The sequence below is a fragment of the Bombus pascuorum genome, chromosome 1 (assembly GCF_905332965.1).
Source record: "Bombus pascuorum chromosome 1, iyBomPasc1.1, whole genome shotgun sequence".
In the NCBI taxonomy this organism is placed as follows: Eukaryota; Metazoa; Arthropoda; class Insecta; order Hymenoptera; family Apidae; genus Bombus; species Bombus pascuorum.
In genome coordinates, this window is record NC_083488.1 from 33269780 (window position 1) to 33294488 (window position 24709).

A 24709-nucleotide genomic window follows, 5' to 3' on the forward strand; every position below is an offset into this window, starting at 1 on the left:
TCTGTCGCAGAATCTGTTGGGCAGACTCAACGATTTGCGTAATCCTCGAACGGTGGTTGGACAACGTTGCGCGTCGAAATATCGTTGGTTGGTCCCGACAAAAGCGATCCACAAATTCGTCCCGTCCCGATCGTCGAAACCACAATTTTAACCAAACGGTCGTAATTAAACGGACTAAAACTGGATAATTGATGAGGCACGTGTAGGAGGGGAGTATTGGCAATATTGGTAACGGTCGGATATCCGAACATAAATCGAACGAATACTCATACATGTATATAAACATACACTTTATTATGATAATTTATAATTGCATTCGTATTCACAATGAATATGCGCAATAACGTATTGTAATTAGATGTATAAACTGGTCTATGGAGTAATAACCTAGACTAATCAAGTTTTGCGGCTAATTATATACGGCCCACGTACAGACTCAATTACACGTCGATCTCTCGTATCACGTCTGTTTCGATTTCGAATTGATTTTTATCAAATTTTGATCGAGAAAGGATTCATTTGATACAGGAGCAACCAATGTGTATTTTAATGCGATGCCTTGTTTATATCATTTTCCACGCATTTTTCTAATATTGAAAAATATCTCAAGCTTGAACAAGATATGAAAAACTTCTTATTGATATTCTTAAAGGCGTACGTGATATCGCTTTACGATAAACGTGTTCTTAAAACGTATCAAATCCTTTTCGTTTACGAAAACCGAATTGTCATCCATCGTTTTGACCAGTTTGGTAATTCTAGAATAAAAGTATACCATTAAATTCCTGATCGATTCGAATCATTATTATAAATCTATCGTTATATCTTAGATTCTCGTCGCTAATGAGCCAGAAGTCAACGCGACGTTAAATGCTTATTTAGAAAAACGAGGGAAAGGAAGAAAAAGAGAAGAATCCTTATTTTTTTATTAAGGTTCTTTTAACACTGTAAAGATCATGAAACGTCAGATCGACGCGAAATCTTATCCCGTTCGTCTACATTATAGACACCCAACGACGATCGACTCTCGTGGAACAATCGACCCTGCCAATCAGAAATTTCGCTGGGAAATGAAAATGCGAAAGTAACGCGACAGGTAGTTTTCTGCGAATCGTTTCGAACTCTGTATTCCCCGAAAATTGGTAGGAACTGAACTTGGTTTGGCGATTCAACACGAACCTCGAAATGTATCGTTGGATTTGTTCGGTTTCGCGTGTGTGTATGTCAGGAGCGTTGAGCCGTTTCACACATTTCCGTTTTACCATTTACCTGTTTTCTTTCTTCTCTCTTTTTTTTACATAAGTAGCTTCTTTGTGACACATTGTTTTCCATGAAATAAGTTCGTTTAAGCTCATTTTTATCCATAGGCTTCAGTTCTGTGTACAAACAGAATACAATAAATATATCGGGAATAAAAATTGTAAAAATTCGCGTTCTCGATCCGTATACGTATAATACGATACTCGATCCGTAAGATTGAAAAACGATGCCGTAGGTTATTTTCTCTTTTTATTCGTGTTGTACTGTACACAATAAGCGATGAACAACTCTCGTCTGTTCGCCTTATTCGCTGAGCAATTATTGTAACAATTTCGGTACCGTTCTGGTAGGAAAGCATAGCTATATAAATACTTCTCCGTTACCTATTCGTTACGATAATAAAATAACGTTTACATCGTCGTCTCAAGGAATTAACTGGGTCCTTAAATTACGTCGATTCCATTACAACACCGTTTCCAAATGAAAAGTATCGTCGTACCAGTTTTTCCAAACACTCAGTCGCTCTGGTTCATATGCACGCGTATTTTTAAACGCTAATCTCGATTTTCAAGAATCAAGCAAATAATATTCGCATGAATTTCGTCGCGTGTACGCGAAGTGTTGCGTGTTTCGATCGATGAAAGAAATATTTAAATATCGAGGATATAAAATATAAAATATTTCTAAATAAATACGACCTTATCCGTACAAATTCTTCATGTCTGATCAAATTTTTATTTTGATCGAATCTTAACTCAAACGTGATTTTCTAAAAAATATATCGTTCACACAACACCAAGCGACACGATTCGACCGAAGCAACGTCGGCGCTCGTACGACAGCACATTTAAAAAAATATTTCATCTTGATCGAATCGACCTTCAGCGACTACCGATTCTCTAGCGACCTCGTTGCTGGAATCTCGTTCGTAACTGACAACGAGATCGATCCTCAGAAGCAGTTTCGTGAGGTAAATTGCTGCTTGGCCAATGACAGTCTCCTCTGTTTCATCACCAACGTGCTTCGATTCGAAAATTTTCGACGAGAAAAGAGGGATACGGGGAAATACGTGGATGAGGAGGAATGCGTGGGTCGTAGGAGGAGATAGAACGTATACATGAACCAACGCAAACGTTATCTACAAATTCACGTCACGTTCGTGCATCTTGACATCCACGAATCTTATTTGAAGCTTCCATTGGACGACTTTCTCTCTCTCTCTTTCTCTTTCTCTCTTTCTTTCATATCTAATGCTCTCGAGAGCGACCGATTTGATGAAATTTGCGTGAGAAATTCACTCGAATTATTATTACTCAAACGTACAATATCGTAATAGAGAATTGTTCAATAAGCATCGTCGAACTTTTCGATGTTTTCTCGAGTTTTTTTTTTTTTTTTTTTGTTAGTATACAGCGTATATACATTGGTCTTCCATTAAGTTTTGGCAACGTTTCGACGAGGGCGTTCGTTTAAAGCGACGATTTACGACTACAGGCAAGCACAGGCGTGCAATCAACGAAAAGAACGAAAAAATAAAAGCGGAAAAGAAACGAAAGAAACGTGCTGCGTCACTTTCGACCACGTTCGAACGAGAAACTTGGACGTCCTATCGAACCAAAAGATACACAAAAGAACTCACCGCCATCGGACTTGCTTTTAATTGAAAACCGTTTCTCCTTCTGACGTTTCTAAGAGTGTAGCAACACACGATTTCTCGGTTTACCGATGGAAAGACGGTAGCTACGATCGATCCGTCTATCTTGCTGGAGGACGTCGAACGAGTTTCCCTTTCGTTCCGATTCACCGATCGTGAGTTTCATCGGTTGCTTTTAAATGAAACTTCGATTGATTGGTTGTACGTTGCCGACCTGGTTTAATCTAGGTCGGACAGTATTCCGAAATCGGGTTGTTTCTGTCTATCATTAATCCTTGAATATTTGTTGTTTCTGATTAAGAACAATTGAAATGCTGAAATGAATTTATTACATTTTTTATTTCTACTTATTTCCTTCCAAAATTTATCGAATGATTATATCGGAACGCGCCATATATATATGAAAAAAAGAATAGATTTATTGTGTGAAAGAAATAAAGTAAAATAATTGGTTGGAAAGACGAGCGCAGTCATGGATCGAAAAGTAAAACGATTATTTATATTCCTTCGATTACAGTATCATTGTTAAACTGCCAGCTATTACTAACTCGTGTAATACACGTTTATGCAAGTTTATATTTTTAAAAATATAATTAAAAAAATGAAACCTAAATATTATAGATATTACAACTTATAATATTTTACCTCGAATACTTTATATATTTCTCTATATTACGTACGTTCTGTACATACTTGCACCTTGAAAACTTCTCCTAAGCGCATAAATATCCGCAATCAAATTATCATCTCTCGTAATCGACATTTTAACACATAGATAATAAATCGTGCTTTAGCCAAACGTTCGATACGTTGCCGAACAAAGCTCATCGAAGAATGACGTACATCATTATTATCTTTTCTCCTTCTTCCATCGACGCACACTTCCTTACTCGATTTTCTTACAAAAGCCATACCAAACGGCCAGAAACGCCGATACGTTTAATTAAACGCTAAATATTGGCACCGTGTAATTACATATGTGCGGAGAACTACGTGTCCGGCAATTAGAGACAAAACACGTACAGAAGAACGATCCGAGGAAAACGATTATGACGATAGCGAGTCGATTGTGTACGTGTCTCTGTAATACTGCCCGATTATCCTCGATGCACGTGTGAAAAATAAATTTCAGAGTAACTTGACTCTCTGTTCGATCAAAGTTCGCCGTGTCGTATCGTCGCGAAATAGGGACCAATTAATGTGGTTCATTAACTATATTTACACATTTACCAAGGGCTTCTCCGATCATATCTCAGTCCATTTTTATCAATATTGTCCGCTATGAACGCATGCGTCTCTGTCTCGTAGGAACGACGTAGAGAAAGAAAAATACTCTTCGAAACGACGCTTCTGCGGAAGAAAAGCGTAAACCAGATTTCACCCTCGTGATCGTGTAATTTTCTCTATCGATCGGTCGTACAAGGTCTTCGCGATATTTTCAACGTATCGCGAACGTCGTGTATTTTGTCGTATGCTTCGTCGATCCGCGTATTTCTCGAAAAAAGAACGATCATTAAGGGGTTCTGGGTTAAGGCTTCATTTACGAATCGACTCTCGTTAGATTCTTGTTTCACTCGTTTCGTTCCCCAATCGAACGTTTCCTCTCGAAATCCCTCTCGATCGCGAGAAAAAAATTACACGGAAGAAACCCAGCGAACGGGTAGCATCGCGACGAGCGCTGTTTCTCTGAGAACGTCGAAAGCACACTCAAAGTACAGCGAATAATTGTTTAAAAACACGTCGACGCTACCTCGACGATAGTAGTAACTATATAACCAACGCCGATCAGTTACTTGTCCAAAAGATTATCGCCAGACTCCAACTACGTTACTCTCATTTTTATTTCGATCAGAACCTTCCGTCGCTTCGTTTCGTATTACCCGAAGGTAGACTATAAACGGGGAACCTAGTCGATGCGCAGCTCGCTTGGTCCTCTTCAATGAAAACGCAGTCGTTGTGATCGATGTCTCCTGCACCCACGGTGCTTATCACGATACATATCGTAGACATCGAATACTTAAATACCGCAACTCGTTCGAAGCGGAACGTTTCCTCGATTTCGCGTATTTCTCGGCCGTCTCGTGACGTTTCACTGGTCGTCGCATACACTTGCAGTGTCAGGCGGAAATACGCGGAAACAACCACCTATATTTTCGTCTTCCGTTTCTTCTCCTTTCGTTCGCATTGTCAGAGATTGAAACGCGTGAAAAGTAGCCGAGAGTACCAACAAGTCCTAAACTCGGAGCTGTAAGAGCCACGAACACATCGACAGACAGAAACTCGTCGATCTGGCAGCGTTTAAGGCGAGAGGATGAGAAACAGAGACATAGGTGGAGAGTTAGTCGAGGAGTTTCGCGAGCTAGAGCGTCTCCAGGAGGTTCTGGACGAGAAGCGCGGGAGCGGTCACGCGTGCCTTTCCCTTTCTAGACTGTCTACAGGTACGTACGTTGCAACGAGGCGCTCGCTCCAGCTGTTCCGACTTGTTGCTGTCCTGCTCGAGCTGCACCGACACACTGGCGACACGCGGTGTCGAACAACCGCCCTGCTGCAACAGACAATTCGACATGTTTGAAGGGGAACCCTGACGTTTACTGCCTCGTCGAGTGTACACGGGCTGGAACACGCGTCGAGGGGACTACCGCCCCGGATCGCCGATCGTGGCTAATCAACCCCGCATGCGGATCAACGCCTCTGACTTTTCGTTGTTTCGCCGCGGCTAAACAGGTGGTTCATCTGTCGCTTATTTTCTACTTTACAGGGAGAATGTGGGTATCGACGAGCGTGGTTCAATTTAAGGAGAATATTGTGGGAATTTTGTGAGATATCAAAGGCTGAGAAGCGAGTATATCATCGGGCGAAAGTATTAGGATGGATATCTACGCTTTACACATTTATTGAAAAAGGTTTAGCAGAATTCTACTTGGCTGGTATTTTACATTATAAAGTACTTATGCGTTATGCGAATGAAATAGGAAATTTATAATAAAATAGTCGTATAGAAAATCAGTACCGAGTAGTGTTTTGGTGTTTATGTGGATTTAGGTTCAAGAATCGGTCGAAGGGCGAGTTTCTAAGTTCTAAATTATTAATATTTACTTTGAGGTAATACCGAATAATTTGTTGAAATATAACTTGTCAGTCTCCAAAATTTGAAATCCTCAATTTACTGGTATGTAACAAGGGAATTAAATTACTCGATAAATTAGTATAATATTTTCTAATATTAGAATATTCTGAACAAGAGAATTAAATTACTCGATAGATTAGTATAATATTTTCTAATATTAGAATATTCTGGAACAGCGAATCGAAAGTGCTTAAGTCAATAATAAAAATAGAAAGTTTATGCAATCACGAGAAATATAAGGAAAAGTGTATTTATAACGGTCAATAGGAAACGTTTGATCGAAAAACAAAAGGGAAGAAGAACGACAGGATGAAAGAAAGAGACGTCGGTTCAAAGTGGGCAAGTTTCTACAGGGTTGAATCGTTAACGACTGGAACGAATTGTGCCGAAGCACTGAGTGAGCTCTGCTGTGAATGGGCGCGGCAGTGAAGAAAGGGACAGAAATGAACGTGGAACGAGAGGGAACAGGAAGAAGCCCTAGCGGAGCCGAATCTATTTAATTAGAATTATGGCGATACGACGTAACCGAAGAATCTCAAGTAATCTGTCAATGATGAGTTTAACAGGTCACCGGAAGCGTCGACTAGCTCGCGGTATCCGACTTTTCTCCCACTAATTCGTTCAATTACTTTTATCACGACATTTTCCACGACATGGAAGAGAAAGACTCTTAAGTTCGCAAGCGAAATGAAGCGAACGTCGCCGAAAGAATGACGGAAATATTAAAACGCGCGGATCAAAGGGAAAGGGTCATAAAGCAGGATGAACGTCAAGCGGTCTTGAAACTTAATAGAAGTATTAATATTATGTAGCCGTTTCCGATCGTATCGTTTCTATGGTAGAACCAATTTCAACGATCAAGGAGAAACTAATAAATTTTATTATCGGAAGTTTTATAATTTTACTCGATCGATATACCATTGCGAGTCGTAATTAATTATTGTTGTAATACAATGGTATTATGATGCGCTGGTGTTACGGATTATCGTACAAGTCTCGACGATATATTTTATAGGTAAAAACAAATATAACGCTGTAAGTGATTTATTGTCAAGTTGCAGAAAATATATGAGGCAGGAAGTAATGGATTTATTTCCAGATAAATGATATTCCTGTTTCGTATTGATTTAGTGAATTAAACATAGTGAATTAAATAAATTAAGTGATAAATCGGTTTATAAACTAATCCAGTCGCATGTTGGTTTTACGTTGTCTCTATGTATTTTCGTATTCGAAGTACATATAATATTATTCATAAGCCTCTAACGCATCAGCGTACTATAGAATTTATTCGATACGTAAATAATTAATTCAGCAAATTTGCCTTGTAACTATTAACGTGTAACGTTAATATTATTTATTTACTTATTTATTTTTCCGTCCTATACAATGTTAAAAATAAAAGTACCATTTTGTTCGCGTTCAAAATCAACTTTCTGATAACGCTTTCAAGAATTTTTGTTTATACAATATTTTCGTACTAGCTTTAGCCGTAGAACACGTTCATTCCCTAATTATTTATATGGCACAGGAATGTTAATAAAAAAAAGATAATTGCGCAGGGGAATGAGTTTTCTTCAAAGGAAGAGTAAAATTCCATACGAAAGTCTTTTGTCGAAAGCTTCGTTTTTTTTTTGAGAAAATCAGGTTTCAGAAATTTGTGAAATATATTATATTATATAATTTTCACATTTGGTTCGATGATACTCGATTTTGCATGATATTCGCTATGAATATTATCTAAATAGAAATGAAAATTACTGACCGACAAGCAGATATTTCCTTGATGTTGATGCGCTCGACGACGAGATTCACTTTGCAGCTGCCACGCGCGTATATAAAGATCGCCACGATATACGAGGCCACCTCGTTTCGCTCGTAACATCAGATGCCATCTGAAACGTAAATATGCAAAACATATTTCAGACTGCTCCAAATACGATCAAAATTTTAAATGACCTCTTCGAGTAGGACAATAAATATTCACTTCGGCATATTATTTACGAGGTCGGAGAATTTTCCACATTTCCAGATTTATTAATAATCAATCACGTGTCACTATCGTACAGATAAAATAGCAAACTTCGATAAATTTGAATCGTTTTAAATTATTTTAATCGTTTCTAAATTAATAACAAAAGCGTAATGAAGATATTAAAAGCTATAATAGAGTAGTCTCTATAATTTGACAATTAATTTAAAATTACTTATAATAAAACTCGCAATATGTTTCGAACTTTTACCATTTTAACTACATCTTCAATAGTTTAATTCTATTAAATATATAATATTTTCACAGCATATAAACTTGTCTGTACGCGTATTAAAGTTAGTATACAATTTATTTCATAATAATATTATACTAAATTTAATATTATTACACAATACGTGTACACGAGATTGTGTATAACGCATTAACCGAACGAACAGACAATTTTAACTCATTAAACGTAACAAAAGAACGAAATTTTCTCATATAATGCTTCATTCTCGGTGAATTCGAACGCGTCACCTAAATAAAACGAATAATCTTGCATTTGATTTAAAACGACAGAGATCGAAAAATTTCGATCCCTTGGCTTCATAATAAGAGAGGAAACATGCATCTAAGGTAGGTGCGGAATAAATTGCCAGACGGTCGCAAGTCATGGTTTGCATTCACCGGTGATGGAGTTTCTAGCGAGCGTCTCACACCCTCTCGATAAAATAAATTCGTAAATGACACACCCTTTTCACGCGTCACTTCCGCGCGCACAGTTCATTCTCGGCAGCTCTTTTTTCGCGGCCGAGCGGCGTGTTTACGAAGCGGAAAAGAGGGTGAATATCAGGAGTCAATAGTCGAGCTCCAAGGAGGACGCGCGCGCGATCCTTTATCGTGTCACATACTTCCCTCGGAACATTAACCTAGGAACTCTTGATATTTTCTCGCCAAGAACGAACACGTAGTTGAACGTCGAGCAGGAAATAAAGATTATTTAAAACGTAGACCCTGTTGCGTCTACCAAATATACTGCGCCGCTTGGTTAAAATGTCTTATCTAGCACTTTGAACTTAAGAAAACTGAAATTTTATTATTATCTTTGTGCCAGCTCTGTTCTCCTTTATTCAGTTAAAAAACTATAGTCATTATTTCTCTCTCGTAACGGCTTATATAATGCAATCTTACTTAAAAGATAACGAACGAACACGTTCACGAGCTTTTCAGTGTCTCTCGATTGAGTTGCATTAAAAGAAGGAAATACTTTATAGATTAAAGAATAACATGTATTGATATCATAACGAGATTGTAGCAAGTTTTTCAATTTTACTATCTTTATCTTTCTCATCTTCAGCTTTTTCTTTCCAAAATGTTTTTACATATCTTCAGTTTCTTGTTCCCTTCGTTCGTTATATTCGATGATCTTGAATAATTGTGGAACACACGCGTGGTACACTGCTAATGAAATCTCGAAACGTTTTCCATAATGCACGTAATACGTAGATAAATTAATAAAAGGTTTCCACTAGTATTTCAATATTTTCCTGAGCCATTGAACATCGACTATCTTAAGTATTCCATGAGAGATCTTCTAAATGAACACGATATTGTAAAAGCTTGATAGGAGCAGAGTTCAAATACGTGCTGCAGGAGAAAAGGGCGATTATAAAATTCCAGCAGTCCAAAGGAAAATTTCCAGGGACGCCTTGTTAAACGATTTTCGCGGAATATTTGCGCATGCCTTCCGGAACGGTGGCGCGCCGCGATAATTTTCATCGGCCTTGGAATTTCCTTCAAGATACGGCATTCCTCGTTTTAGCTACGTTGCTCGGTACGTTCGCGCCGCTTCATAAGGAAATAAGAGGCCACGCGAGTTCCAGCTTCCCGCGTTCTATTCTTTCCCACTTCCTTTCGTCGTATGTTTTCTTCAATTCCTTGCACGTCTTTTTGCACGTCGTTACCAGGTAACTACTCCCCGGCTAATTCGCCCTCGCGAAAGAACACTTACTTTCTCGAATGCGAAACACCCCAACTCTTCGTCGCTATTCTTTTCATTTCTTTCCAACGTGGCTAAGTTAAAACGACGTGAAACGACCCCTTAATTTCCGATTGTAGCGTTGACAGGTCGTGATTGATAAATGCGTGCGGTATATAAGTCTCATCTACGTAATATAAGGACAGTCGAGCAATTTCTTTAGTCGAAGATTTTATTTCGTTTTCTTATATTCGATGGACGAAACAGAAGTAAACAAGTAATCGATTCTTTAACGTACTGCGATAATACTGAACTTAATACGTTCGTCGCCCAGCGTGATTTGGCTAAGTTTCCCGCAGGGCCCAAATCCGACCGCCGGTATGCAGAACGTAAATAGAGCGACAAACAGGAATTCATCGTTTATCGCCTTCGATTCATTATAAAGAAAAGATTATTTATTTCTGAAATGGAGAAAGCGATACGCTATCCAGCTAGAGTATTCCGAGGGATCTCATGGCAGATATCTCAGATCTTCCATTTAGATGAGAAGCATTCTTGTGAGACGTACATCAGTGATTTTTTCCTCCTCAAAATGTTCAGTGAACAGCGTGAAAATATATTTGAAAGCGAGGAGAGTGGCGATGACGGAGTCTATAACTATTTTTCAAAGTGCCCAAAATCACCCCAAATGTGTTTGGAATGTTTTAACGAATACCATACGATATAGGATAATGTAATATATTATCCAGAATATAAATTAATAAAAAGTATGGTATAATGTGTTTTTAATATTTTTATGTTGCATATCCTATATAAAATCGTATATTTAATTAACTCGAACAAGAAGAGCGTCACCATCATTTGGTGACGGGGCCCCCACGGAAGTATACCCGTCGCATAGATATGTGCGACGAACGTGTTAAAAACAAAGACATCGAAAACTTAATATCGTAAAATAGAAGTGTTTATCAAAACTGGTGTACAGTGTCACGGAAAAAGAATTTGATCAAGTTTCGATATTTGTATATCACTGTCGAGCTCGCTTGGCGTTTTAAGACCACCGGTTCCCCTGTACCATTCGAATGTATAGTATTTCGTAAATTTTCCAAAAAATCTGCTCGCGTGAATAGGTGCACGCGATTTCAAGCTCGACAGGCCGAAAATACAGAATCGGAGGTAGCGTCAGTAAATTCCCGATTTATCAGCTCGACGAGCGCTTAACGCAACGGTGACGACGTTATCGCTGCCTATGGAATCATCCTCTGACGCAGTGGCTTCCCTCGGAATTTATATGTTTGAAAAAGCTACGCTGTATAAAGGGGATGCTGTACGATCTACTTGACATTTTTACGTTATTTTCAGACGACTTCCTAATTCGTACTTTTAGTTTGAATTACCAATTTGCTGTCCTATGTCGAATAGGATTCAACGTTTTGTTGTATTCCTTCTTCGTTTAATTTCAATTTATAAAATGCATCTTTTTGGATATTATACGTGAATCTAATAAAAATAAGGGTAGATCAAAAGTCATAAGACATCTCTTAGTTTTAGTAAAATTTTAATATTTCAATACGGATTATAAATTTTAAATTGTCTGCATTTTTTGATAAAACTTTCAATACGTTAGTAAAATTCTTTATCGTTACAAAATAATTTATTCATCTTTTTTATCAGTTTTGGGACAAATATAATAATCCTAATTTCCGTTGCAAAAAAATTATTCATTCTAAAACAAATTACATCTCGATATTCAATCCCGCCACGAATGAGTATTTTCCTCTACGAAAAATAGAGATTTGCAGGGAACACGTGCTGACTGGATTTTAAAAAATGATTGGAAGCGATGTGGATCGAACTAATGTTCGATAATTTTCCATCGGTTCGTAAAACCATTCGCGTCCATGTCAACGTAGATAACGCGTCAGTCAGTATTTTTAACTGGTACATCGCACAATTTTGTTTCCAATATGGTATTAGTTTAGCGTTGAAATATTTCTGTGATTGAAATTGAACGCTTTCGCCTGTCTAGATAACCCTCGCCATAACAGAGGGCTGTGCTTCCAGAAAATGGACAGTTCATTATATTTTTTAAAACAATTAGAAACATAGAAACCGTGTGAATCATATTTTTATAATTTTATAATATAATGTGATATAAATTATTATATAAAACATTACAATGGGAAGAGTTAGATATAATTACGAAGGATGTGAATTTCGAGTCCTTGAGAATCTATCTTTGAAATATCTACGTTAACATTTTCATCCCAATACGATTTATAATTTTCCGCGAAAGAATATAATTTATATAATTCCACTGTAATTACGATTTTCTACTTTAGTCGAAGCTTCTCAAAACTGTACGATAAAAGTTTGTCAAAGGAGACGTGCAGACATTTTCACTTGTATTTTATGTCATTTATTTTCACTCGTTTGCTGAAACACGTTCAGTGATTTAGATTTATGAATGACGCGACAAAGGTTCTAACCAGTCCTTTATGATTATATATCTTCAGTAACAGGCTGCTGAGCAACTTTAAAAGATGTGATTCAAAGAAATTGGACGCGTCTTATATATATAAAATAAAAGTTAACACAAAGGAAAATTTATACTCTACTTACTTAAATTATACGTAATCAGACACCTGGATAAAAATGAATCTCACAATGAATTTCCACTACACATGGATTCATATGAATTTTTTAACTAAATATTTCAATACACATAAATTTGTGCGGCAATTTAATTCTACCGCTTAAATAACGGCTTGCGAGCTAAATAAATTGCTCAATGCTATACTTTAAATCTAAAACAGTAGCTGTGCGTTCAGAGCGTAAATGGAATCTGGAACCAATCGACGAAAACCACTGACGATTTACGAGAAGTTAATTTGACATTCGTGCAACCGCTGCAAAGTGAAAGCCATTCTACCATATATCGAAATAAATAAGCCGTAAAAATCTCAGCAGCGTACGAAGTTTATAATAATTCGATTGTTTCGTTTCAATTACACCCAAAATTGTATCTACGATTTTCAAACAGTTTCATTCTCTGCTCGTGATATTTTAATGGCAAACAAATTTATTTACCACAAGGCGTAATATCAATGTGCAGAAGGTCTCTGATGCGAATCGTTTGGAAACTATCTGCTATACTGGCACACATACAGCAGGATTTCTTTCGAATCTTCTCCGTTGATTACCGACAAGCGTCGTTTGATAGCGCGATTCGCACTGGCGAATTATGCGCGTGATGATTTGTATTATATATAACGGAAGAGCTCATGGTTAAACGTTGGCCAGTTCCGTAGTTCTTCTGTTGAATTATTCATCCGCTTGAATAATTCATAAGTCGAATTTAGCGAAGGGATGAACAATGAAACGACCGAAAATGCGGTGTAAGATTTGACAAATTTATCGCTTTATGGTTTATTTACAAGCGCATTGCCGCTTGCGACTGCTAGAAGCGCAATCCACTTAAACGGCGAATCAATATTTTCCGGACCGCGGCGTCCCAGCTGTATGGCTGCACGCAGAAATAAATAAATCTCGAGGGTCCACAGCACTTTATTATTATTACGTTGGCGAATAGACGCCTAAGCCTGTCATCCGCTATTTTTGTCAGTCGAACAAATTGTTCGCCTTACAATTAGCGAACGATTGGATTTTTACCTTGTATGGAATTTGAAATGGACAATTGGAATATCGCTTCGTTACATTGAACAGAGAAAGATTAAATATCCTTTCTTTAATCGTGAAATCAGTTACCACGAAGTTCGATCTTGTGCCAAGTATCGTAGAATTTCTATCCTCAAAGGGTTAATTTTTCTTTGCTGCACTTTTTGGATCACTTTCGGTTCGTTGTCGATCGTATCTTTTTTATTGTTAAAAATTCTCTTCAGTTTTTGTTTGAAGAAAATATAGTACGAAAGAATCATTGGTATGCATGAAATTTTGTGCCAATTTTATGTCAAAGTACTTTTTAAAAAAATGTCTGTTTACTTATTCGAAGAAGAGTGAAATTTAGATATAAATATTTGAGAACTGTAACAAATTTAAACGTTAAAAAGATTCTTTCTTGCGAATAATTCAGATATACTTCTTCCGATCCTATTGATATTTATTATACTCTAATATTGTTATTATATCTATAAGATTTTTACTGTATTTCATGTGCAATTCATATTTATTGCCAATAAAGAAGTCGTTTTTTTGTCACCTACATCCTTTACCATACAAAGTTCTCAATTACTTCTCGTAAACTTGGCCTTCGTAAAAAATTTCTCGAATATGTATATAAAGAATGTTTGTACGCGAAGATTGCTAAATTTGCTTTGCAAATCTGTTCTCGAGCTTTTTGAACGTTCCAGAAAGAAATTCATCGATGAAGGTCTCTAGAAATTTATTCCGGGTTAGATAGCATTTTTTTGAATGAAAAAAAGAAATTCGTCGAATAAAGGTACCCTTCTTCCAACTCATTCACATTCTTTTGCACGTGCTATTAACGTTGTTTCAAATGTATCACAAAATTTAAATACCTTTCATTTTACATAAAAATAATCAAATATACATAAAAAGAAAAAACTATATTTTAAAGCTAATATAATTTACATAAAATCATAGAAACAAATATTCCAAATGTTTCTAACAACGAAGATACTATTTATGAAATATATTCAAATCTTGAGGGAATATGAAACTTCCGCACCAGGTTTCATCGAAACTTCCAATGTACCAAGTACCGCACAGAAACAATAAGTTCGTTTGAGCAATCCTCTAATCAAGCAACGACCTTTAATCATTTCTCAGCGAAATACCTGGAATTTGCAAACAAGTATCATCCTATTATCAGTACACGGCTCGGTTCGTGGAAAAAAAGTGTCGCAGGTTAACGAAAAACCGTGAACAAATCTGCAAAGCCTCCGTTCGTCTCGCTCTACTTACAACAGTCATTAAGCTGATGCTAATGAAAAAGATCTCGTAACTATCAACTGGACGCAAACTACACGAGTCGTTCCCTCTAATATAGACTTCCAACGGCAGAAAACAAAGGAGTAGAGTATTGTAATTACTGTGTTCCCCGCCTCCACGAAAACTCATACACGTACACAGAGACGCGAGAAGCGTGTGAAACGGTTCTTCCACCGTTGTACACTCGTTGGTCCGCTGGAACGTTTGCACCCCCTTTCGAAACCCTTCGCCACCCCCGCTGCTCATACCCGGCCTCTGCGGTCTGCATGGCAGATTTATATTTGCATTTAAAATTTGCACGCTGTGGCACATCTGTCAAACGGTGCATATTGAAATCTTTGCGCGTTGTGGTAGTTACACACCGATAGCGTAGGTGTCGTCAATCTGCTCGATCTCCCTTTCTCTCCTCCACTTCCAACGAGTCATCACCACTTTTCGCGTTGTTTCTCCAAAATTTAACCTCCGTGTATAGTCGACTCTCGTCTATGGACCAGTTGGTTGACCACGCCTGTGTCATTCGGTAGTTCAACCCTCTGAAACTGCGCCAAGCTCGTGCAATTCTTGCCGACCGTAACACTCCTCCAGGGTCTACCATTATCACGGTGATTTTGAAACGATGCGAAATTTGACTGTATAGTGATTTTCTGATTTTAAGGCGGAGGGAGGAAACAACGTTTGATCTACCGCGTGTTAAACGTTGCCCGCCTATCAAATAATGGTCATTTGGTATTGAATTATGAAATTTCTTGTTAGTAAAATCATCATTCGTCTTTTAATATCATAAGGAAATCCTTCCGATATCTAAAGATATCCTTTTATGATTTCCCATTTTCTTATCGAAATAAAATCTTCCTAATTGTGTCAGTCAATCCCCTGCAATTCTTTATCTATAGGTACATCACAAGAAGAACGATTTTAATTATTGAAACTGCAAATGAATAGATTCTCTGTAACAATAAATTACCTATAATAAATGGATTAATTATCTTTATATATACAGACCAAACCAATCTATCTTTGTCTTCTGCTAATCTTCCTAACCTAACCTAACCTAACCTAACCTAACCTAACCTAACCTAACTTACCTATCAATAGCTGGCAAAATCACATATGCCACCAACATGTGCTTTTATACAAATAATTCCATACATGCACAAAGCATGTAACAGATATAACACCGTCACGATTGTTCGACCAGTTTCAGGAATTAATCACTTGCTATTCCAATCAACGCTTCACTAAAACCGTACATATTACCACCGAATATCGGTCAATCACACTTCTGCTGACACGAGAACACAACCGTGCATGCAAAGCGATTAAACCGGATGGGCACGGAATTTTTTTGCGTCCACCTAAATCAAACGTCTAGGTTTTCAATGTCAATCGACAACCCATAAAAACTCACTAATTGAACGAAGCTCGTTCTTCCTTCTAACTCCAATTGGAAAAAAAGAAAGAAATGAAAAAAACAATATACCCCTCTGCAATCCTCTAAACTCGTTCGCTGGAAAACTGACCGCGCGTTGGCTTTTTATCGATCACAGAGATCCCTGTACCATAATTTTGGTCAGCAAGAAAGAATTGATTCCGCGTGCATTCATTCGCACATACCTCCAGGGCGCCGCCTGCAAAAACAACGCGAATCGTCGCCGGCAAATTTACTGTGCCTTTTTTATGGATGCTATCTGCGCCGCGAGGCGTCAGAGGGTTGCGATACGCGAGCCTCTGAGAAGGACGTGTTATAACGGATCTTTATGCATCTATGGGGAATTTTACCCTTTCACGGATAGACCACAGGCTCTTTTTCTTCTTTCCGGAGATGTAACAAAAGGACGCGAGTTATTAAAAACACTTAACCCGCGGGATTCGTCGTATCGTAAGAGACATCTCGTTTACACACTGTACAACGCACAATTGAACACAACACGTTACGACAATCCTTTCCAATTGTTATTAATTTACAGGAAGAATTTGCATTCGACGGGTTAGCCACAACCGATGATAATTCTGCGTCGAAACGAGGGATGAAAAAGTGGAGGAGAAAAGCGGAGGAAGGTCGAACTGAATGCAAGGGGTTAGTTGGCCGACCACTCTATAATCCAGGTACATACGTATGCGCGCGGGAACAAGGGGTTGAAAACTGGACAAACGACGCGATTGCTATCTAGGGATGAAAGTTCCACGTCAACTCCGAAAGTCGAAGTTGCTAAGCTGTTCCAAACGATTCGTTTGCACTGTCGACGAGCGGCCAAGCTGCGGCATTTTTCACCGATATCACAAGAGTTTCTCTGCCGAGCTTTCGTTTACTTCTGCCAATTTACTTCTCAGAGTCGGGGCTGGACGATGATCAACACACCCGTGAATTAGCGTTAATATTCCATTCGGCTGGTGAAGTTGCAACGCATCCGTTCGTTTCAGTGATTCGTATTCTTTTATTACCTTCGGAATTCTCTTGTTTGAACTTGCTTAAATGTTTGTACACTGATTTCTACGTGAATTGGTTTGGTAATAATTAAATTGGCTTTGTGCGATAGGTATTAAAGCAGAGATTAATAGGATGTATAATTGTAATTATCGCAGCTTAATATATTGGTTGCTGTCGACGCGTACATTGCGTTGTTTCAATTATGTGAATTGCTGCTCACGCCACACCTGTGGTGTATTTTTCGTCTGTGTATTTTAATAAAATAACGTGGAAAAACGAAAGGAGTGATAAGCGATGTGTTGCAACAAACGTCGTTTGAGATTAAGTTATCTATGGTGAAAAAAGTGAACAGTTTTTCTAGCAAGTTGTTTAATTAATAAAGTTAGAGATGACGAGATAATGAGAACATCGATGCGATCATTTGTATTTGAATGTAAAGCTTGTTATTATATCAGATTACATTACTGTATCATTACACGTATTGAATTTGTTCATTTACGTATGAGAATTATTAGCTTGTTCTATCTTCATTAATTATTAATTAGCGTACCAGTGAAAACGCAACTCACTTAATAGTATGGTATCACATCGATGAACAACGTTCATGTCATAAGAGTAATAACACAACTATGTAGAAAAATAAATTTTTCGTGAAATCGGTTTGGTGTATAAAAAATTAAAAAAAAAAAAAAAAAAGAATTATAAGAATTAAGAAAGAATTACCATTACAGCTTTTCAATTATACCATTCCTCTTGAATAATCTAATTTCAACACATAAAAGAACGGCGTTTTTATAGGTAAGCAATTGTTGCAAATATTTCAAAATTCATTTCGGACATTTTCTCACTCATCTGCCAAATCAACGACGCAGTATAATAATAGGAACATTTCTATATCGACGTAACGTCATTTCTATCCTGTGCTATTAAATGAGCGACGAGTTTCATACGTTATCACTATATCACGTACATTTCAAGAAATTATCCTCCCTAATATATCAAAATTCGACATATTGGTTGCAGTTACTTACCTGGTGATAAGTTGATGAACTCTGGGCCACTGACCCCTCGATCTCAGTATCCTGACCGTTCCCAGAAGCGACGATCTGTGCGACGGTGAGACCTCCATAGCTTTGAGGTAGTACTTGAGAGAGGGTAGCCATTTGCCTGAACAGACAGACGACGATTTGGCGTGAGTATAAAGCTGAAGCAGGACCGTTACGCGGCCAGAGTTTCGATGTTGTTACGCTACTTTAAACTACTTTAACCCGTACTTTGGACCGTCGCAACGGGAACTGTCGGGCTTTATCCTACTTTAAGCTATTTAGCCGTTTTACCACCGTCACTTACCATTCTGGTACAACCACGATGCATATTCCGCGAGATGGTCGGGGCTTTTGGGTTGTAATCGGACCACGTGCCGTAGAAGAACTCCAGCGGTAGGACCGGTTGCCAATCTCGCCAGCACCAAATAGGCTGGCGTATATGCCGGGTCCAGGGATACGCATTTTTGCAGCATCCGTATACACTCCTCTGTCCTGTTCGTTTTCCTGGCAAATGGAACCACGTAACACGCTACGTTAATTTATTTTATATACGTACGTATTAGGTTATTCGAAAAGTTGATGGCGAAATTTAGGAAAAATTTTGACTATTCTGTTTTTACAGAGTAAGCATATCATTAGAAAATATATACAGCGTTTCTATCGATAACTTTTGTTCTTCGTAGCTGATAAGGTTACTTGATGTATGTGGAATCAAAGAAACGCGTGGATAAATTGTAAGGTATTGTAAATATATATATATACAATGTATATATTATTTCTATCGATAACTTTTGTTCTTCGTATCTGATAAGGTTACTTGATGTATGTGGAATCAAAGAAACATGTGGATAAATTGTAAGGTATTGTAAATATATATATATATGTATATATATACAATGTATATATTATTTCTATCGATAACTTTTGTTCTTCGTATCTGATAAGGTTACTTGATGTATGTGGAATCAAAGAAACATGTGGATAAATTGTAAGGTATTGTAAATATATATATATGTATATATATACAATGTATATATATATATTATACATTATATATATAATGTACAATGTATATATATATATACATTGTATTCCACACTTTGTACTTTAATATACATTTGTACTATCATATTCATCATATATACATTGTATATATATATATATATATATACACATTGTGAATATTAAAGTATAAAGTGTGGAATACAATGTAAGCTGGCCCAGACCTGCAAGCTAGCAATGTTACTCTGAGACTAAAAGAACCCCGAAGCCAACGTCGCACATGTACCGCTTATGGTCTGTCATCGACGCATTCTTTTGTCTATGTGCTGTCGATGGTCTCAACGCTTGAGAAAACCGAAGATCAGATGTAGAGTTTTCTTAGAAGTGGCGATCACTTCAACAGTATCTGATCACGATAACGTGTAATTGGACGATTTGACTGATTACAATTGTCAGTAAATATTAGGATTCGAATACAGATATTTGTCTGTCGAGTAAAGTCCTTATCTACTTCAAATCGTTTGATTCGATCGAGCGTGCTTAGTTATCGTGCCTATTATATACAAGTATTTAATGAAAATATCGTTGTACATGAATGTAAAATTGACAGGTACGTTATACAGCTGTTGTGTAGAGTAACGATTTATTGGCAATTAAATTTCGGTGTGTTTCGACCGCGTTAACTATGACAACCTATCCCAATCATGTATGACGATCATTCTCGCGAAGTATAACATGATTACAATCAAGATATGAATGCCTGTACTTGCTTTTAACGTACTATGCGCAACCGTGTACATCATTGTGCATTCTGCGCGCTTCATCGTTCCGTGAAATGCTACTGTCCATGACGCTAATTTCGCGTCCACTGGTTAATACAATTTTCCCTAATAGACCAGTAGGTAGATACTAACCTAATAAAATTATACGCAGTACTCAAAAATTTAACTTAACGACTGCTAATGTTCATTTTCAATCTTGAAAGTTAGCTCTTTATTCGTTCGTGAATTTAAATTCTTTTGGAATTAGAATTTCTTACTAAAGATGATAGTAACGAGAAATAAAAATTTGTTGATCTTCAAAAGATCCTAATATGCTTCATGTTCCGTTATATCCCTTTAAACGCGTATTACTACACGATCTATTGTCGAAATTCAATTTCCAGATTTAAAACTGAACATCGTATATCACGTGGTCATTCGTTTTATGGAAACGGAGAAAAAGGTTGATTCTAATGCCTCATTTACAAAGAAACGATAGATACGCGTCGTTCTTAATTATTAAATTATCCACGTTTTCAAGTATTTCCTCATAAGTACAACTGAAAAAAAAAAAACTGGGAACCAAGCAAAGATTTTTTTCTATTCATTAAATATCATAATCTATGCTATACTCCTGATATATTATATATTTTCGTGCATTATATATATTCTCTGTGAAGATTCATATGCATCTTTGAATTTTCGATAAACGTATAAATATCTGCAGTTTAGTTATCGGTGAAAAAGTGGTTATCAGCGATTTGCGAACGAAGTTGTTCCATCAGACCTTCGAATTCCACGATCCGTAACACACTTCATAAGCCGAGTAATCCGCGAGCCACGTTCCCAGGGATTTCACGGTGGAAAATACTTTCGTGGAGGAGAGAGCCGAAAAATTTATGGGCAATGTTTTCCCGCGAGCCGGAACGAGACGAAAATGGAGTACAGCGCAGCAGCAACAGCAGCAGCAACAGCAGCGAGTGGACGGAACGAGCAATGGCGGTATGCACGTACGCACGCCTCGCTCCCGCCGTCAATTAAACATTAATTTATCAAGCAAGAGGCGTTAATTAAAGTTTAATTTTGACCACGCCGCTAGAATTACCTTGCCACGCTAAATTTATCGCGTAGCGTATACCTCGGTATACCATTGCCTCGATATACCATTAATAAAGCAGGAAACCGTTGGATTCGGAATTCTTCCTGTAACTCTGTTTACTCCGCGTGATGGGAGACACCATTAGATTCCAGGGCATTCGGAGAAACGAGAATTATCCTTGATTTCCACTCGTTGTTCCCTGCCGCGTCTGCCTCGTTTATTCTTTTTTTTACACAAATGAACGAGTTGCTTCTTCACTTGCGAGTTTCACAGACCGTTACCATAGATACGCGATAGCGTATCGTTTCGTTTTCCCTTTGTGAACGTTTTCGAGAGGAAACAAGTTCTTATCAAACTCGAAAGAGTGGCTCTGTGCATGATTCTTGTAGTCGATAATAATGGTATCGTTTGAGCTGTCTATTATAGTGTAATTAACGTTCGATGATTAACGGTAACTGTTATGATTAATTAAATTGTTAATCAGGATGAACGATGACGAGTTGATTAAATATACTATTGAATTTAATTAATATTGTATCGTTACGTGTTATGATAAGATCAATATTTATGATTTTAGTAAATGTGAGTTCAATAAGAAGAATTAAATTAATGTTACCTCGTTAATCTCCGAGCGTTTAATTCCTAGAATTTTATCTTACACGAAGCAACGTATAAATAAAAAATAACGTTAAATAGAATGTTTCTTAATTTTTTCTGAAATATCCTTCTACGTTATCGAACATTATTAGCGAATTTTTACGAGCTACATGTTATAATTTCTAGTTTATTAATTATCAATATCAGTAAATTCCTCTGTATAATAGCTAAAGGGTTACAAAAAATAAAGTAAGCAGCGATTCACAAGAAATGACATCTGACATTTCTTTCACGATGACTTAGTCACTGACCTGTAGAGTTGACCAAGATTGTAATGAGCGTTCACGTGCCCCGGTTGAGCGTGTATCGCAGCCAAAAAGTGTTGCTCCGCTTGATCACCCACCGAAAGTGTTCCGAGGTTGTTATGCGCACTAGCGTACGTCGGCCACAGCCTGTAATCAAATAAACACCGCTTATTTACAAAGTGATTAATGATCCGGAGGAACACGGTGCGTTTCCATGCATTTAATCACGAAGGTAATTCCGTTTCCCCCATGAGCATACGTGCTCGTGTAATAATCGGCGATAGAGCTGATCAACGGAATAATTTTCATCGATCCTTCGAATCTTTTCGAGCGCAAATTTGCACAATATCGTGAAAATATTGCCGTATGTTCGAACACAACGACAAACAAGCAGGCATAACAGCAATGTAATCTTGAATCAGTTTTTGTTTTGTAATATCGTGGATTTTATCTATACTGCACGGAGAAATCTCGATGTTACAAATATTTATACGTATGTTTTCCATAAATTTCCTACGAACATAGATGTTGCACGTAATACCTAAGCTTTCAAACTGAAAAAAGAACAAAAAATGTATCGATGCAGGATACATCCTGAATCTCCGAGATAATGACAAACCAGCGAATTCTTGCTTTCGATATCGTGGACGAGGATTCGATTGTATTCGGCTACACGCGCAGACGCCATCGTGAACGAATAAAAGATGAATTCGCAGTAGGGTGAAAGATGAATTAGGTAATTTTTTTGCGCGAAACTATTCGCCTTTCTTTATGGACAGGAAATTACGTTTGGCGAAAATTCCCGAAAGTTTCCTTTATTAACAAATGCCCATAGAACTGGCTAAAGCGGTAGGAACCAGTAGATATCAGTTAATTATCGTTTAGTTAGAGGAAACAACGAATGGTTAGCGAAGGAAATTAAGTGGCGCGTTTTGGTTGATTTTCAAACGATTAATCGGTTTTCTTAAACTGGTTGGAATTGTTGATAGATGTTCGGTAATGAAAATTTTCTTCGTATTGTTCGTTGAATTGCTTCGGAATAATCTCATTTCAGATTCGAAGAATAAATCTTCGAGTTCTGTTGAAAACATTAAGGATAAAAACCAAAGTAAATAAACGTCAGTAAAATATACAGAAGCATAAATTCTTCTGATTGCTTTCATAATAGCGCATTTATCGTTAAACGTCTCGCTCGGATAATGAAACTTCTCATATTTTCCTATCTTCAAGTGCGAACAGCTTAAACACGCTGCTCTTCTTTGAATAGCATGTGCAACGCATATGGGTATTTAATTTTCAGAAAATATTTAACAACGCTGCGTATTTAAGAGCACAATTCTGCCTTTAGTTAAATCCGCTGCTCGCGTCGCCGCTACGAACCCAATTTAGAAGTAACGTAGTTAGGGAAAATGTATTATGGTGGAAACGCGTTCTGACAAAACTTTCCTAACTTCTGACGAGAAACGTATATTCTGACAGTGATTCTTTGAAGCGACGCAATTCGGCCCAACATCGCAACGAGGATTAAAGAACAATATTATATTTCTGTGGACGGGGGATGTGGAACAACGCGCGGAACTCGATTTTTCAGCGGAAGCTACTTCGCGGAACTAAATTAAACTTTCTTATCGAAATAAAGGATATTCCTCGACTAAATAATCGTCATGAAGAAACTGGCCGGTGAAACGTTAATCGTCCCCGATTTCGACGTCAACTGTCTTATAATTGTAAAGAAACAAAACTTTCGTCCTGCTATTTAACGTTTTTATCTTGAATCGAAGAAACTTTAATTTATTCAGAAATTAACCGTTACTTTTTTAATGGAAGCTAACTACGACTTTAATTATTTCGTTTCGTTATGTAACAAGGTACTTTATTTAATACATTTATCTTAGAATGTTATAATTCGTTGGAGCTGTCGTCCAGAGAAACAGACTCCATTTCTGTATGCACTTTACCAGAGTCTGAATATAATTAAAAGTTACAAATTTCTACCTCGTTAATATCTGACTTCCGTGCGTCCTGATATTTCACTGAATTCTTCATATTACTTAGAAGACTGCGTTAAAAGGAATTTATAAAAGAATATAAAACAATAAAGTAATCACAAAGAAATTATACTAATCGAGCATTCAAATATATTTAAATGATAATATTAACCAAGTACGATACACTTTTCATAAAAAGATGTTTCACAACCTTAAACACAAGAATTATTTCATTAAAATAATGCAAATCTTTAGAAGGAAATTATTTCAGTACATTGCATGTTGTACATTATCAAACATTTTATTATTAAAAATAAATAAAATACAGTTGTCACTACGATATATTATTTTCGCCTATTATTAAATTACAATTTTCAAGGGAAGAACAAATATCACCGAGGTAGATTTGCAGACTTAAATGATAATATAAGAAAGAAATGTAATGTGGAATTAAAGAAACGCGTGGGTAAATTGTAAGGTATTGCAAGTATATATATATATATATCGTGAATATTAAA

The 24709-nt window shown here is 37.1% G+C and overlaps 1 protein-coding gene across 4 annotated transcripts in view; it reads right to left on the reverse strand.

Annotated features, from left to right (window-relative positions):
- Positions 1-269: 269 nt before the first annotated feature.
- The window catches only part of LOC132911460 (protein O-mannosyl-transferase TMTC1-like), a 292210-nt gene continuing 267770 nt past the window's right edge, over positions 270-24709 (reverse strand). For 2 of the 4 annotated variants that reach the window (XM_060968098.1, XM_060968112.1), the window contains exons 11-15: positions 22210-22350; positions 18744-18943; positions 18425-18560; positions 7807-7936; positions 270-5459 (exon numbers count right to left, since the gene is read on the reverse strand). In XM_060968098.1, the coding sequence (XP_060824081.1) occupies positions 5274-5459; positions 7807-7936; positions 18425-18560; positions 18744-18943; positions 22210-22350 (793 nt within the window). In that variant the 3' untranslated portion in view covers positions 270-5273. Of the gene's footprint in view, positions 5460-7806; positions 7937-18424; positions 18561-18743; positions 18944-22209; positions 22351-24709 lie in introns of those variants that run through there. The other 2 variants (XM_060968103.1, XM_060968120.1) reach the window with 2 other exon arrangements.